Source organism: Lepidochelys kempii, chromosome 11 (assembly GCF_965140285.1).
Source record: "Lepidochelys kempii isolate rLepKem1 chromosome 11, rLepKem1.hap1, whole genome shotgun sequence".
Lineage (NCBI taxonomy): Eukaryota > Metazoa > Chordata > Testudines > Cheloniidae > Lepidochelys > Lepidochelys kempii.
In genome coordinates, this window is record NC_136390.1 from 38,662,433 (window position 1) to 38,677,237 (window position 14,805).

Consider the following 14,805-nt stretch of genomic DNA (forward strand, 5'->3'; position numbering starts at 1 on the left):
GTATACTGTATGAATCCGTCATGTTTGGCCTGAAACTTTTAGTCACCTGATTAGTCTCAGTTAAACACGTGAACTATTTATACGAGTTACGGCTGCAGAAATGGGCACACAGACACTACAGCAACAGTATAAAAAATTCATACCACTCCCGTGCTTGTGACAGCCCAGTACAACTTCTGTTCCTTAATGTCAATGGTAATAAACTCTATATGGTCAAGGTTACCGGTGAAGAGGGTTTTTATATCTGAGCCATCCATGTTTGCACTGGCAATCTTTGCTGGGACCCCACTGTCAGTTCCCTGGTCTGTCCAATACAGTTTCCTGCAACAAATGTTATCGCAGCAATTACAGAAGCAGGTAAGACTCTAAGGTCCCAGTTCACCAAAGCATTTAAGAATATGCTTAAGTCTACTGTGCTACCCAGCAAAATACTTCAATATGTTCTGAGTAGGGATGGACCGCTGAATCAGGTCCAACATGTCTCACTTTATCGGAACATTGCCATGTTAAAGACAGTTTAAGAAAAAATATTTCCTTTCCTGAACCACTCACAACATCTTAAATTACTAAAACTCATCGAATTTTAAGAATCTAACGGAGCTAATTTCCATTTTGCAGAGGATTCTGAGATTTCAAAATTGGGCTTAGTTCTGATGAGGAATGAAAACCAAAAATGTCTAAGGCTATGTCTACACTGGCAACTGAATGACAAAACTTTTGTCTTTCAGAGGTGTTAAGCCCCCTCCCTCCCTCCCCCCCCCCCCGAAAGAAAAAGTTTTGTTGCAACAAGTGCCAGTGTGAACAGCGTGTTGTCAACAGGAGCACTCTCCTGCTTGTTGGTGGTGGAAGTTTTTTGTCGGCAGGAAAGCCAACAAACAGTGACTACACGGCGTGACTTTTAGCGGCACAGCTGTAGCAACATAGCCATGTCGCTAAAAGCTGTGTAGTGTAGACATAGCCTAAGTTCTTCACAACATGGAATTACCATTCTCTACCCAGTCTTACTAGGAGTCCCGGCTGCTAAGAGCAACAAGTCTGGGAGCTATGAAACCTGCCTAGATTCCTGCAAAATTTTCGTGAAATCAACACAGTCCTGCAGAACATGTCCATTTAGACAAATCAGCAAATTCTGATGAAAAAATGTTTGTCAAAAATTTTCCAGCCAGCCAGAATCTAATTTATTTTTAAATGTTTATGAGGGTTTTTTGTATTTTGCTAGGCTTGATCAGTTAAAAAAAAAAGAATAAACTTTTACCCAAAGACATTATCTTAATATTTATAATATGGATTAATATGGAGAGTTGCCATTTTGGATGGGGGAGGTAAAATCATGTTAACATCATGGTAGTTAATATGTGAGAGTTAACGTGTTTTCTAACATGATGTCTTTTCCCATTATAGACTAGGCCCCAGATAGTCATCCTTGTATCACTTTACACTGGATTGACATTTTGAATGTTTTCTTTGCAGTCAAAATGGCTTGAGATTTAATTTTTTAAATGAAAGCCATGCTCCAGAATTCAAGTTATGTGACAATTAAAAAATAATCTGCAACTATGCAACAATTTATGCATTCGTGTAATTGATCGTATTGTATATTAGGCTCTAGCTATTGTTATAAAAGATTAACTGATTCAACCCAAATATAATTTTAAAAAACAAACTCTATGTATGCCAATTTTATGCCTGCAACAAATTATCACCGCCACCTATCATACAAACCCTAAAAATTAGGAGAGAAATAAAATAATTCAGAAACTATTTACTATTTACAAGCTGATATAACTTAGAAAATAAAGTATAAGTAAAGAAAAAACTATTTTGGAAACTCACCCTCGTGCTGGATCAACAGCCAAACCAATTGGCACTCCAGCTCCAGTAGGGGTACCATCATTGGTAATCAGAGTTTTTCTGTACATTACTTCACCATGTAGCTTCAGTACCTACATAAATGTTTAACACAATTAGGGTATGCAATGTGGAATTGACAGTATAATTTCAAACTAAAACCTGGACAGCCTGAACCCACATAGGTCCAAGCTGAAGAAAAAGTTAACACAAGCACTATGAAGAAAAAGCACTGAGTTCTGTACTTCTCCAATGCATTCTCTCCTCTGACAAGTACTTCTCCAACAAACTTCCTGTGATACTTAATTTAGCTAGCATAACTGCAAATTATTCCTGCTCATAAAAATCACTAAAATCTTTACTAAACTGTTTCCATACTTCAGTATAACACTAGAGGTGTTAAGTGAGGTTCAGGTTGATTTTATGCTGCTTTACAAAATATTTCTTTTTAACCTGTTTAAAATTAGCTTCCTTTTAATTTAATCACATGCCCCCTTTTATTATACGGGGACAGAGAAATCCCTCATCATCCATTACATTAGATCCCTATTACTCCTCTCCTTTCCACCCTAAATAACCCTTGTCTTTTTATCCTTTAGCTACTTTCAAGTGGCTAGTCTCTGGGGAGCCACAACACACCAAACCATACCACAGCATCTGGGACCTGAACTTTCTTTCATTGCAGCCAGTGGCAAAACTCCCACTAATTTCAATAGGCATGGATTTGGAGCTTAGACTTTAATGCAGAAGTGTAATACAGCATTCCACTCTAGTGTTCTGAGGATTTATCAGCATCAAACAACATCGGAGAGCTTACTGATTTGAAGAAAAAATAGATCTGTGCACAGGTTAATGGATGCTCCTATGAAGTGTTGCTTTTAAAATCACATTGGCTACATACATATGTCCAGATTGGAGTTTGATTTATTTAGTTTGATTCTTTAGGCAACTAAATTTTCTAATTATTTTTTCTGCTTTTTATCCTTAATACTCAGTTTTAAAATAAAGCTGCTTTCAGGTGTATTTCCCCAGAATGACTTGCTGCTTTGAAGCTGTATGTATGGCCTCTGAAAGAAAAATTCAGGCTTTCACCTTTAAATGGTATTTATCAAATAAGTACCTCAACTGACTGCGTGCCAGGGTTACTATAATACAAGTTTGCAGATATCCAGTCTAAAGCCAGGCCAATAGGAGCACCAATAACAGCTGCTGGAGCAAATACTGTCCTGTTAGTTCCATCTGACTTCACCCTGTGGATTTCACCCTTGTGGAAAAAAGATAAGAAAAGTGAGAAAATGTTGAGGGACATGTCACAAAGAAAATATCACATTTCTTCCTCTTCACAAGCACTTCCCTTACATGATACTAATTTGCTTAGGAAAAAGCATATCCAACACAGCTAGTAGAATGTATACGTATATGCGCAGTACACAAAAGAGGGGCAAAATTATTATTCTAAATAGTAAAAGCTACATTATATAAAGAAACATTACTACTCTCTATCCTGACTGGAGGATATAAAATTGTGCTGCATAGAACAGAAGGTTGGAGTTTATATCTTCCACAGTTATATATAATCATACTATAGTATGAACACTTTATTAGGAAAAACTCAAGGAAGGTCTGTGATAAACATCTTTGATACAGTTTAAACACAATAAAAGAAAATTAAGGTCTTTTCCCCAGTATAACTTTTTAAGATTTGTACTTTGAAAACAATTATAATGTCAAGAAACTTGACTAAGTTTATCCCAGTGATCCTACCCACTCTTGCTCCAGGAGTGTAAACCCTATGGAATCTCCAACACTAGTTGCTATCTTTCTGTAGATGACACTTAGGGCAAGTCTATAGTACAGTGCTACGTTTGCGCAGGTGCACTGATGCATAACTTCTCCGCCTTCAACAGAGTGCTACCTGTTTAAGCCAAAGGCTACAACTGTGTGGATACTGGGTCAAATTTACTGTTGTCATAAGCAGGCATAACTTCTCTGCCTTCAATGGAGTAGTACCTCCTTAAGCCAAGTGGCATATCTCCACAGTACTGCTATACAAATAATCCTCCCTCAAGTCACTATGTCTATGGCAAAGAGAAAAACAAGAAAGTGAGCCCAGTGAGGCTTACATCTTGCCAACTTCTCTGAGGAAGCTCATAGTAAGAAGGTGGTATGGAAGGGAGGGGTTCAGCTATTGTGACCTGCACTGGATGTGCCATGTTTGTCTTTCTTCCACAGGACAGAAGCGACTTTGTGTGTACAAAGTGCAAGCTGGTCTCCATACTGGAAGAGAAGATTGAAGGTCTGGAGCAACAGATAACGACCCTGCATTGCATACGAGAAACGGAGGATTTTCTGGACAAAAGTCAGGATATGCTTCTACGGGCACAAAGCTCTAAAGATTTAGAGCAGGTTGCACAGCGGAGCCAAGAGGCCAGTGAAGAAGCTTGGCAACATGTGACCTCCAGAAGAAGAAGGGGGAATGTCCGGGTTCCAGCAACGCGGACACAGGTAACTAACTGCTTTCATGTTCTCTCCACAGGTACCGTTGCGGAGAGTGGACCAGATGATACGTCTGGGGGGAGAAAGCAGAAGGAGACTCCGCTGGTTGGAAGGCATGAGATGCGCTGTCCTGAGGTGGGGGGTTCCACGACCACCACTCCCAAGAGAAGGAGGCGGGTGGTGGTGGTCGGGGACTCTCTCCTCCAGGGGACTGAGTCATCTATCTGCCGCCCTGACTGGGAAAACCGAGAAGTCTGCTGCTTGCCGGGGGCTAAGATTCGCGATGTGACGGAGAGACTGCCGAGACTCATCAAGCCCTCTGATCGCTACCCCTTCCTGCTTCTCCACGTGGGCACCAATGGTACTGCCAAGAATGACCTTGAGCGGATCACTGCAGACTACGTGGCTCTGGGAAGAAGGATAAAGGCGTTTGAGGCGCAGGTGATGTTCTCGTCCATCCTCCCCGTGGAAGGAAAAGGCCTGGGTAGGGACCGCCAAATAGTGGAAGTCAACGAATGGCTATGCAGGTGGTGTCGGAGAGAAGGCTTTGGATTCTTTGACCATGGGATGGTGTTCCATGAAGGAGGAGTGCTGGGCAGAGACGGGCTCCACCTTACGAAGAGAGGGAAGAGCATCTTTGCGAGCAGGCTAGCTAACCTAGTGAGGAGGGCTTTAAACTAGGTTCACCGGGGGAAGGAGACCAAAGCCCTGAGGTAAGTGGGAAAGCGGGATACCGGGAGGAAGCACAGGCAGGAATGTCTGTGAGGGGAGGGCTCCTGCCTCATACTGAGAATGAGGGGCGATCAGCAGGTTATCTCAAGTGCTTATATACGAATGCACAAAGCCTTGGAAACAAGCAGGGAGAACTGGAGGTCCTGGTGATGTCAAGGAATTATGACGTGATTGGAATAACAGAGACTTGGTGGGATAACTCACATGACTGGAGTACTGTCATGGATGGTTATAAACTGTTCAGGAAGGACAGGCAGGGCAGAAAAGGTGGGGGAGTACCACTGTATGTAAGGGAGCAGTATGACTGCTCAGAGCTCCGGTACGATACTGCAGAAAAACCTGAGTGTCTCTGGATTAAGTTTAGAAGTGTGAGCAACTGGAGTGATGTAGTGGTGGGAGTCTGCTATAGACCACCGGACCAGGGGGATGAGGTGGATGAGGCTTTCTTCCGGCAGCTCGCGGAAGCTACTAGATCACATGCCCTGGTTCTCATGGGTGACTTTAATTTTCCTGATATCTGCTGGGAGAGAAGTACAGCGGTGCATAGACAATCCAGGAAGTTTTTGGAAAGCGTAGGGGACAATTTCCTGGTGCAAGTGCTAGAGGAGCCAACTAGGGGGGGGAGCTTTGCTTGACCTGCTGCTCACAAACCGGGAAGAATTAGTAGGGGAAGCAAAAGTGGATGGGAATCTGGGAGGCAGTGACCATGAGTTGGTTGAGTTCAGGATCCTGACACAGGGAAGAAAGGTAAGCAGCAGGATACGGACCCTGGACTTCAGGAAAGCAGACTTCGACTCCCTCAGGGAACGGATGGGTAGGATCCCCTGGGGGACTAACATGAAGGGGAAAGGAGTCCAGGAGAGCTGGCTGTATTTCAAGGAATCCATGTTGAGGTTACAGGGACAAACCATCCCGATGTGTCGAAAGAATAGTAAATATGGCAGGCGACCAGCTTGGCTTAACGGTGAAATCCTAGCGGATCTTAAGCATAAAAAAGAAGCTTACAAGAAGTGGAAGGTTGGACATATGACCAGGAAAGAGTATAAAAATATTGCTCGGGCATGTAGGAATGAAATTAGGAGGTCCAAATCGCACCTGGAGCTGCAGCTAGCGAAAGATGTCAAGAGTAACAAGAAGGGTTTCTTCAGGTATGTTGGCAACAAGAAGAAAGCCAAGGAAAGTGTGGGCCCCTTAATGAATGAGGGAGGCAACCTAGTGATGGAGGATGTGGAAAAAGCTAATGTACTCAATGATTTTTTTGCCTCTGTCTTCACGAACAAGGTCAGTTCCCAGACTGCTATGCTGGGCATCACAACATGGGGAATAGATGGCCAGCCCTCTGTGGAGAAAGAGGCGGTTAGGGACTATTTAGAAAAACTGGACGTGCACAAGTCCATGGGGCCGGATGAGTTGCATCCGAGAGTGCTAAAGGAACTGGCGGCTGTGATTGCAGAGCCATTGGCCATTATCTTTGAAAACTCGTGGCGAACGGGGGAAGTCCCGGATGACTGGAAAAAGGCTAATGTAGTGCCAATCTTTAAAAAAGGGAAGAAGGAGGATCCTGGGAACTAAAGACCAGTCAGCCTCACTTCAGTCCCCGGAAAAATCATGGAGCAGGTCCTCAAAGAATCAATCCTGAAGCACTTACATGAGAGGAAAGTGATCAGGAACAGTCAGCATGGATTCACCAAGGGAAGGTCATGCCTGACTAATCTAATCGCCTTCTATGATGAGATTACTGGTTCTGTGGATGAAGGGAAAGCAGTGGATGTATTGTATCTTGACTTTAGCAAAGCTTTTGACACGGTCTCCCACGGTATTCTTGTCAGCAAGTTAAGGAAGTATGGGCTGGATGAATGCACCATAAGGTGGGTAGAAAGTTGGCTAGATTGTCGGGCTCAACGGGTAGTGATCAATGGCTCCATGTCTAGTTGGCAGTCGGTGTCAAGTGGAGTGCCCCAGGGGTCGGTCCTGGGGCCGGTTTTGTTCAATATCTTCATAAATGATCTGGAGGATGGTGTGGATTGCACTCTCAGCAAATTTGCGGATGATACTAAACTGGGAGGAGTGGTAGATACGCTGGAGGGCAGGGATAGGATACAGAGGGACCTAGACAAATTGGAGGATTGGGCCAAAAGAAATCTGATGAGGTTCAATAAGGATAAGTGCAGGGTCCTGCACTTAGGACGGAAGAACCCAATGCCCAGCTACAGACTAGGGACCGAATGGCTAGGCAGCAGTTCTGCGGAAAAGGACCTAGGGGTGACAGTGGACGAGAAGCTGGATATGAGTTAGCAGTGTGCCCTTGTTGCCAAGAAGGCCAATGGCATTTTGGGATGTATAAGTAGGGGCATAGCGAGCAGATCGAGGGACGTGATCGTCCCCCTCTATTCGACATTGGTGAGGCCTCATCTGGAGTACTGTGTCCAGTTTTGGGCCCCACACTACAAGAAGGATGTGGATAAATTGGAGAGAGTCCAGCGAAGGGCAACAAAAATGATTAGGGGTCTGGAACACATGAGTTATGAGGAGAGGCTGAGGGAACTGGGATTGTTTAGTCTGCAGAAGAGAAGAATGAGGGGGGATTTGATAGCTGCTTTCAACTACTTGAGAGGTAGTTCCAGAGAGGATGGTTCTAGACTATTCTCAGTGGTGGAAGAGGACAGGACAAGGAGTAATGGTCTCAAGTTGCAGTGTGGGAGGTTCAGGTTGGATATTAGGAAAACTTTTTCACTAGGAGGGTGGTGAAACACTGGAATGCGTTGCCTAGGGAGGTGGTGGAATCTCCTTCCTTAGAAGTTTTTAAGGTCAGGCTTGACAAAGCCCTGGCTGGGATGATTTAATTGGGTATAGGTCCTGCTTTTGAGCAGGGGGTTGGACTAGATGACCTCCTGAGGTCCCTTCCAACCCTGATATTCTATGATTCTATGATTCTATGATTCTAAAGAATATTATTTTTCGTACTGTTTTCTAGTTTCATTTTTCACCTTGAAAACACTAGACTTCTATGACAAAATGTTGGCTTCCTATAGATTACCTCATCTGCTTACTTGATGCTCCAGGAAAGGATCTACATTTTAAACAGAACAATAATTTAATTTCTTTTTTATTGTTCGCAAGACTTTGTATTGCACATTCTTGGAAAAATGTGTCTTCTCCTGTGGAATTGTGATATAGTGAAATATGGACTGTCCTTCAATGGAAAAGCTTGCACACCCAAGTACGTACACAAGAGAAGAGCCAAAAAGAGGACAGGTATTTAGAAATTCGATCACCCTTTTTACCACACTCAGAGAAGGAAGGCTCACAAGCCAGGAAGCCATAATCTTTAGCCAGGTTCTTTGAATATTAACCAGACGCTGTATAAGTAAAAAGTAACTACAATGTCATATGTTAACATTTTATTGTAACTTCACCTTAATAAAAAAACAAAACACAAGTCTTCAAGAGCCTGGTAGATGCTTATTATATATGTATTCACTGATCCAACTAAAGTTACCCAGGCACCTCACAGACATATAATAAGACAGGTAACTGTTATGAAGTGTTTACAGTCTAAGGCATGCGGCTCTTCAGAAGTTAATATGTGGCTCCTTGTATGGGCACCAACTCCGGGGCTGGAGCTACAGGCGCCAACTTTCCAGTGTGCTGGGGGGTGCTCACTGCTCAACCCTTGGCTCTGCCACAGGCCCTGCCCCCAGTCCACCCCTTCCCGCTCACCTCTTCTGAGCCTGCCGTGCCCTCACTCCTCCCTCCAGACCCTCCTGCACGCCACAAAACAGCTGATTGGGAGGTGTGGGGAGGGAGGGGGAGGTGCTGATCAGTGGGGCTGCTGGTGGGCAGGAGGCGCTGAGGGGGGGAGCTGATGGGGGGCTGCTGACATATTACTGTGGCTCTTTGGCAATGTACATTGGTAAATTCTGGCTCCTTCTCAGGCTCAGGTTGGCCACCCCTGGTCTAAGGAATGGAAGGTAAACACATAGGGAATAAGTAGTGTGAATGGGAGTCAAGGGTTATAAGCAGAGGATAGTGAGAATGCTGTGACTGTGCTGCACCTACCTTGCTGGTGTGTTGAGTGGGTGTGGAGGGGTGGGGGGATTCTTTGTTTGTTTTTGTTACTTTTAATTATTTTATTCAAAAATTGTAATTAAGGGGGATGGGTTGTGTGTAGACGAACAAGCAGAAGCTGGGGCACAGGAAGGGTCAGGAAGAAAATGGAAAAGGAATAGAACTGGGTGCAGGTAGACTGCAAGCTTTGCCTTCACGAGGAAAATCGGGGTGTGTGTTTTTGTACCATTGCTACCCGCATTTTAAGTACTAGTGTAGATGAGGCTCAAGCATTTTTACCATTGTGTCTTCCAGTCCTGAGTAAATTAGGACCCGGGTAGTTCTCCATCCATGTAGGTCCATCAGCAAAGACTGTAGTGAAGGCAGGACTCGGGTATTTTTCCACCATGTCGTCTAACCTTTCTACAAGCAGAGTTGGACAACAAAGTGGGAATTACCTAAGCTCTGTCTGTACTACAGCCTCAACTGTTGCCGCCATGGAGGGAGAATTATAGCTACAAAGTATGCTAACGTAGGCAAAGCCCAAGGGACAGAACCAAAATGGAGTGATAAGGAAGAATCATAGAATCATAGAATATCAGGGTTGGAAGGGACCCCAGAAGGTCATCTAGTCCAACCCCCTGCTCAAAGCAGGACCAATTCCCAGATAAAGAGTGGTGGTGTAAGCAAGGAACATAAGGGAAATGTAGGCAATTTGCTAACACATTTAGATCTGAGAGAAGTGCATATTGTAGAGAAGAGTCCATGATCAAAAGACTCTGTATGTGCACCCTGGGTGCCTCAGTCCTGTCAGGACTGACAATGGCAACTACCAATAGCAATGGGGACTGCCCAGCAGGCCCACCTGGAGGTCAGGGATCTGGATTGGGGCAATAGTCCCATAATCACCCTGAGTCCCTTTGCCCAGCTGGGGCTGCAGACTCCAAATGAAATATAGTATTTGCAGAACTCAGCCTGCAGCTGCACCTGGAATTTCAGCTGCCACTTATGTGAATTGATACATCAGCCTGCAGCCTTCAGGTGAATTATTAGACTTTTGGTAAATTTCAGCTGTAGCTTCCAGCTGAGATCTGGCAATGATCTTTTTTAAACAGCAGCTAGGATCAAATTAGACTCTTGAACTCAGTACTGTTTCTCTACTGAAAAAACAGTTTAAATAAATACATTTATTTTACAATTCTTGGCAATTAGGAACTATGATGATGGGCAAACACAAATCCATTGTTTGATGACTGAGAATGTTTCAAAAGAAATTATTTTACGTCTTTTTTGACCTAAAAATGGATAACTAAATTTTAAAAATTTTCTGACATTTGAAGATAAAACACAATTTTTTTATAGAAGCAATAATACACTTCCAGAAGTGCAGTGCTGGATACAAACATTTCTCAAATAGTTGTGAATACATGAGCACTAACAGGTATCTCACACATGCAGGCACCCAGGATAACACACACCCACACATGCACGCGCACGCGCACACGCACACACACACCCACACCTTGCCATGCATTGCTGCATCTGATAAAATATATATTTTTCCTTTTGACCCAAGCTGCCAAACTTGGACCCAAATCCAACAAGAATTATACACATGTTTAACTATACATAGTGTGGGCTATATCCTTTGCTGGGCCCAGCTGTCATAGCACCATTTACTTTATTTCAGCTACGACAATCTATACAGGTTGCAGATCCGGTTCACGGTGGGTAAAGTTAAGCACATGCCTAAGCCACGGCAGAATGAGGCCCTTAGTTCCCCATGCTCCCAGGAAACTGCCTAGCTTGAAAAATTCACATCAGAGGGTCTGGTCATACAGCTCTGTGAAACTACCAACATTATGTTTGAAACCTGAGATCTTTGTGAACAACAGAGAATTTGAAACTTTGATGCATAATGAACTTTCGTAAAAGGAGGGGCAACAAACAAAGTTTACTGAACGTGTACCAAACAATATTTTGTCAATTCATCAGCAAAACAATTTTTTTCACCATAAAGAATTAAAGTATTAGAAAACTTACTTTGTAGTGATTGAGCTCTTTCAGCCTATTTAGCTTAACAAAGAGAAGGTTAAGGGGTGACTTGATTACAGTCTCTAAATGGAGAACAAACACCTAATAATGGGCTCTTCAGTCTAGCAGAGAAAAGTATAACACAAGCTAATGGCTGGAAGTGGAAGCTAGACAAATTCAGACTAGAAATAAGGTGCAAATTCATAATGATGAGAGTAATTAAACATGGAAACAATTTACCAAGGGTCATAGTGATTCTCCATCACTGACCATTTTTAAATCAAAACTAGGTGTTTTTCTAAAAGATCTGCTCTATGAATTATTTAAGGGAAGTTCTATGGCCTGTGTTACAAAGGAGGTCAGACTAGATGATCGCAATGGTCCCTTCTGGCATTGGAATCTATGGATCTATTACATAGCTGCTATTTTTTTTAGAGCTCAGTAAATTATTCAAAATGAATTATTTATTTAACTAAGGTAGCCACTTTTTTCCTCCCAGAATATCTGTGAGGCGATAACTACTTTCTCATATTTATTATGGGCTTGATTCTGCAAGGTATTGAAGGATTCTGCATATGCCATAATGTAAGCACATGAGTAGTTCCATTAATGTCAAAGAGACTACTCAGATGCTTAAAGTTAAGTACATGCTTATGGGCTTTGTTGCATTGGAACCAGGGTGTGCAGCACCTTGCAGGATCAAGCCCTATTGGAATTTATTTGATTAACATCTATTTGATTTTTATTTTATTTAATGCCTTCATTGTGAACATTAGACATTCCAGCTGTGTAGCTTACGTGTGATTCGGCAGGTAAATCACACAGTATTTTTTCTGTTCCCTGACCGAATTAAAGTACTTCTGCCACAGAAACATGAGCATGTAAATTTAAAATGAGGTTCTGATCCTGCAAACACTGATGTATGTGTTTAAACAAGCAAAATAATCTTTGCAGAATCAGGGCTTTGATTTCCATGAATACTTGCTCATGAAACTTTGAAAATCACCTTTTGCTACTATTTTTGCTAGTAAAACTTGATTGCTTGAAAGTTCATTAAAAAAAATGGGGACATATACATAGCTGAATCAAATTAATTACGGAATTAAATACATATCTACAGGGGAAACTTGCATTACTAGCCCTATTTTTAGTTTCTTTCCTCCAAAACACGTTTTTTTTTTATTTTTGAAGAAACCTGCAAAAAAACCAAGGCAAAAAATAATGAAAGAAGAAATTTTCACCACTTTCACTTGCAGGGCGAAGTTTAAGGAAATCCCTACATGGATGGAAGGTAAGAAGCTGACATGAATAACCTGCTGTACAGCACAACTCATGAGAACTACTTGGTTGACACCACACTTCTCCTGGACTTAGCAGAGCAAGAAATTAAAAAAGGAGTTTCCCTGGCCTAACTTGCTTGCTGCTGAATCAGCACACTACTTGCTAAGTCCATTTCAGTGGCTTCCACAGACTTTTAAATAAGCTTCCACACTGCAAAAGCTGGGAAATATTTTATGTTGACCTTAGAGAACAAGCCCTTTTATTAGCTCAGCAGGAGCAGTCATTAAAGGGGCACCATCAACTTCAAATGTAGTCAGTTTTTCAAAATCAGGTAAAACTAGTTTCAGAGTATTATACCTCCCCAGAGCCCCCTGCAAATTGTTGAAATCACATTCCCCCCTGCCTTTTTTTACATATTTTTCTGTACTGACAAGCTATAGGCCCAACCCTTGAAACATTCACACACATGAATAACTTTACTCTAATGAGTAATCCCATAGGTAAAATTACTCCTGTGTTTGTAGGATTGACCCCTAACTGAATATACAGAAGAAACCAAGAAACTGACTAATAAACAAAATGGAAAAACTATAAAGAAATATTTTCTTTCATTTCTTTGAGTTATTGTAATGTAAATATTATCTATAATATTAGTATGTTAAAAAATTAGACAGAAGTATCATTTTTAAGTGGGTGTTGTCCCTTTAGTGCACATTTCATACATAAGTATTAACTTACTGGATTTTCAACCCAATAGATCATCTGTTCCGAATCGTCAAAGTCAACATCAACACCATTCTGGACACCTGCTATTGGAACCATGGCATCATTGCTCTTCTCCGCAGGGTTAAGAGAAATCCCATAAATGATATTATCTCTTACAGCAATAAGGAAGGGATGTTCAACTGTGAAAACAACATAACAGCAATCGGAATTATATTCCTATATAGTTCAGTCAGTAAAGGAAATGAGATGCTATGGGATGGTATTTGCTAACTTTGTGCCAGAATTTGTGAGCACATACAGTAAGCTTTTCAAAAATGAGTATTAGTTATAACCCTAAAATGACATTTAAGCCCTGAAATCAATGACCTGGTTTTCAAAAGGGCTGAGAACTTAGCAGCTACCACTGAAGTTAGTGAAACTAGTCACATGAGTAAAGTTACTCAAGTGTAATTGTTTGCAAGATACTATAATATAGGTCTAATTCAGTAAAATACCTATATGCAGTATTTTCAATATGCCTAAGTGATTTAGGAGCACAAGCCCCACTGAAATTCAATAAAATGTGTGCTCCTAAGTCATCTAGGCACTACTGAAAGACCCTTAAGCATATGCTTGATTTTAAGCATGTGCTTCAGTTCCATTGAAGTAATTAGATCAGTAGTTTAAAGATAAGCCAAAGTGCTTTGCTGAATTAATATAAGACCATAACAAAGAAAACTTGAAAAATTATTGCTCTGATAAGCAAAGCCAGCTTTAGTCATTAATCATTCAATTCTATTAATTGAACAAATAATAAAGGGTAAGATTGTCACTTGCCCTAATGCAGGTGCAGAGGCGAGTAAGAGGGCATGAGCCAACACATAATCTCTGCCATCCTTCTCATCCGTCTGGGAACATGGGAAAGAGCAGGTTCAGCGGGACTGCTGCTCGAGGCCCTTGCCAATCGCCATGAACAAATAGGCAGGGAATGAGTAGAGAGTGGTGAGGAGTGAGAGCAATGCATCAGCTCGCACAGCTGAGCCAGTACTAGTGGAAAAGTAAACTGCACCATGTGAAGGGCAGCAGTAACTTACGTCACCTCCGGGAGCACAGTGGAACCAGGGAAGGAATTGTGACACTCTAAGGCAGCGGTTCTCAAACTGTGGGTCGGGACCCCAAGGTGGGTTGTGTCCCTATTTTAATGGAGTCACCAGGGCTGGCTTAGACATGCTGGGGCCCAGGGCTGAAGCCCGAGTCCCACTGCCCAGGGCCAGGGCTGAAGTTTGAGGGCTTCAGCCCTGGGCTGCAGGGGACTCAGGTTACAGGCCCCCTGCCTGGGGCTGAAGCCCTTGGGCTTGGGCTTTGCCCCCACCTCGGGGTGGCAAGGCTCAGGTGGGCTCAGGCTTCGGTCCCCCCTCCTGAGGTCATGTAGTAATTTTTGTTGTCAGAAGGGGGTGACAGTGCGATGAAGTTTGAGAACCCTTGCTCTAAGGGGTTGTTTACCCTGGGGATTTTTTGCATTGGTTTAGAGCTGCAGTGCATTTACAGCAGGGTTTTGTGTGCAGCTGCACTCGTGCAAAAATACCCCAGGGCAAACAAGGCCTCAGAGTCACAATTCCCTGCCAGGGAGGTTCCTCATTAAGCACAGCTACATGCTGGCCC

General features: G+C 42.7%; 1 protein-coding gene across 5 annotated transcripts in view; it reads right to left on the reverse strand.

Annotated features, from left to right (window-relative positions):
* LRP2 (LDL receptor related protein 2) overlaps window positions 1-14,805 on the reverse strand; it is a 181,192-nt gene that overhangs the window by 82,645 nt on the left and 83,742 nt on the right. For all 5 annotated transcript variants that reach the window (XM_073305750.2, XM_073305749.2, XM_073305752.2 and 2 more), the window contains exons 32-35: window positions 13,177-13,343; window positions 2,969-3,112; window positions 1,834-1,943; window positions 144-321 (exon numbers count right to left, since the gene is read on the reverse strand). In XM_073305750.2, coding sequence (XP_073161851.2) covers window positions 144-321; window positions 1,834-1,943; window positions 2,969-3,112; window positions 13,177-13,343 — 599 coding nt within the window. The remainder of the gene's footprint in view (window positions 1-143; window positions 322-1,833; window positions 1,944-2,968; window positions 3,113-13,176; window positions 13,344-14,805) is intronic.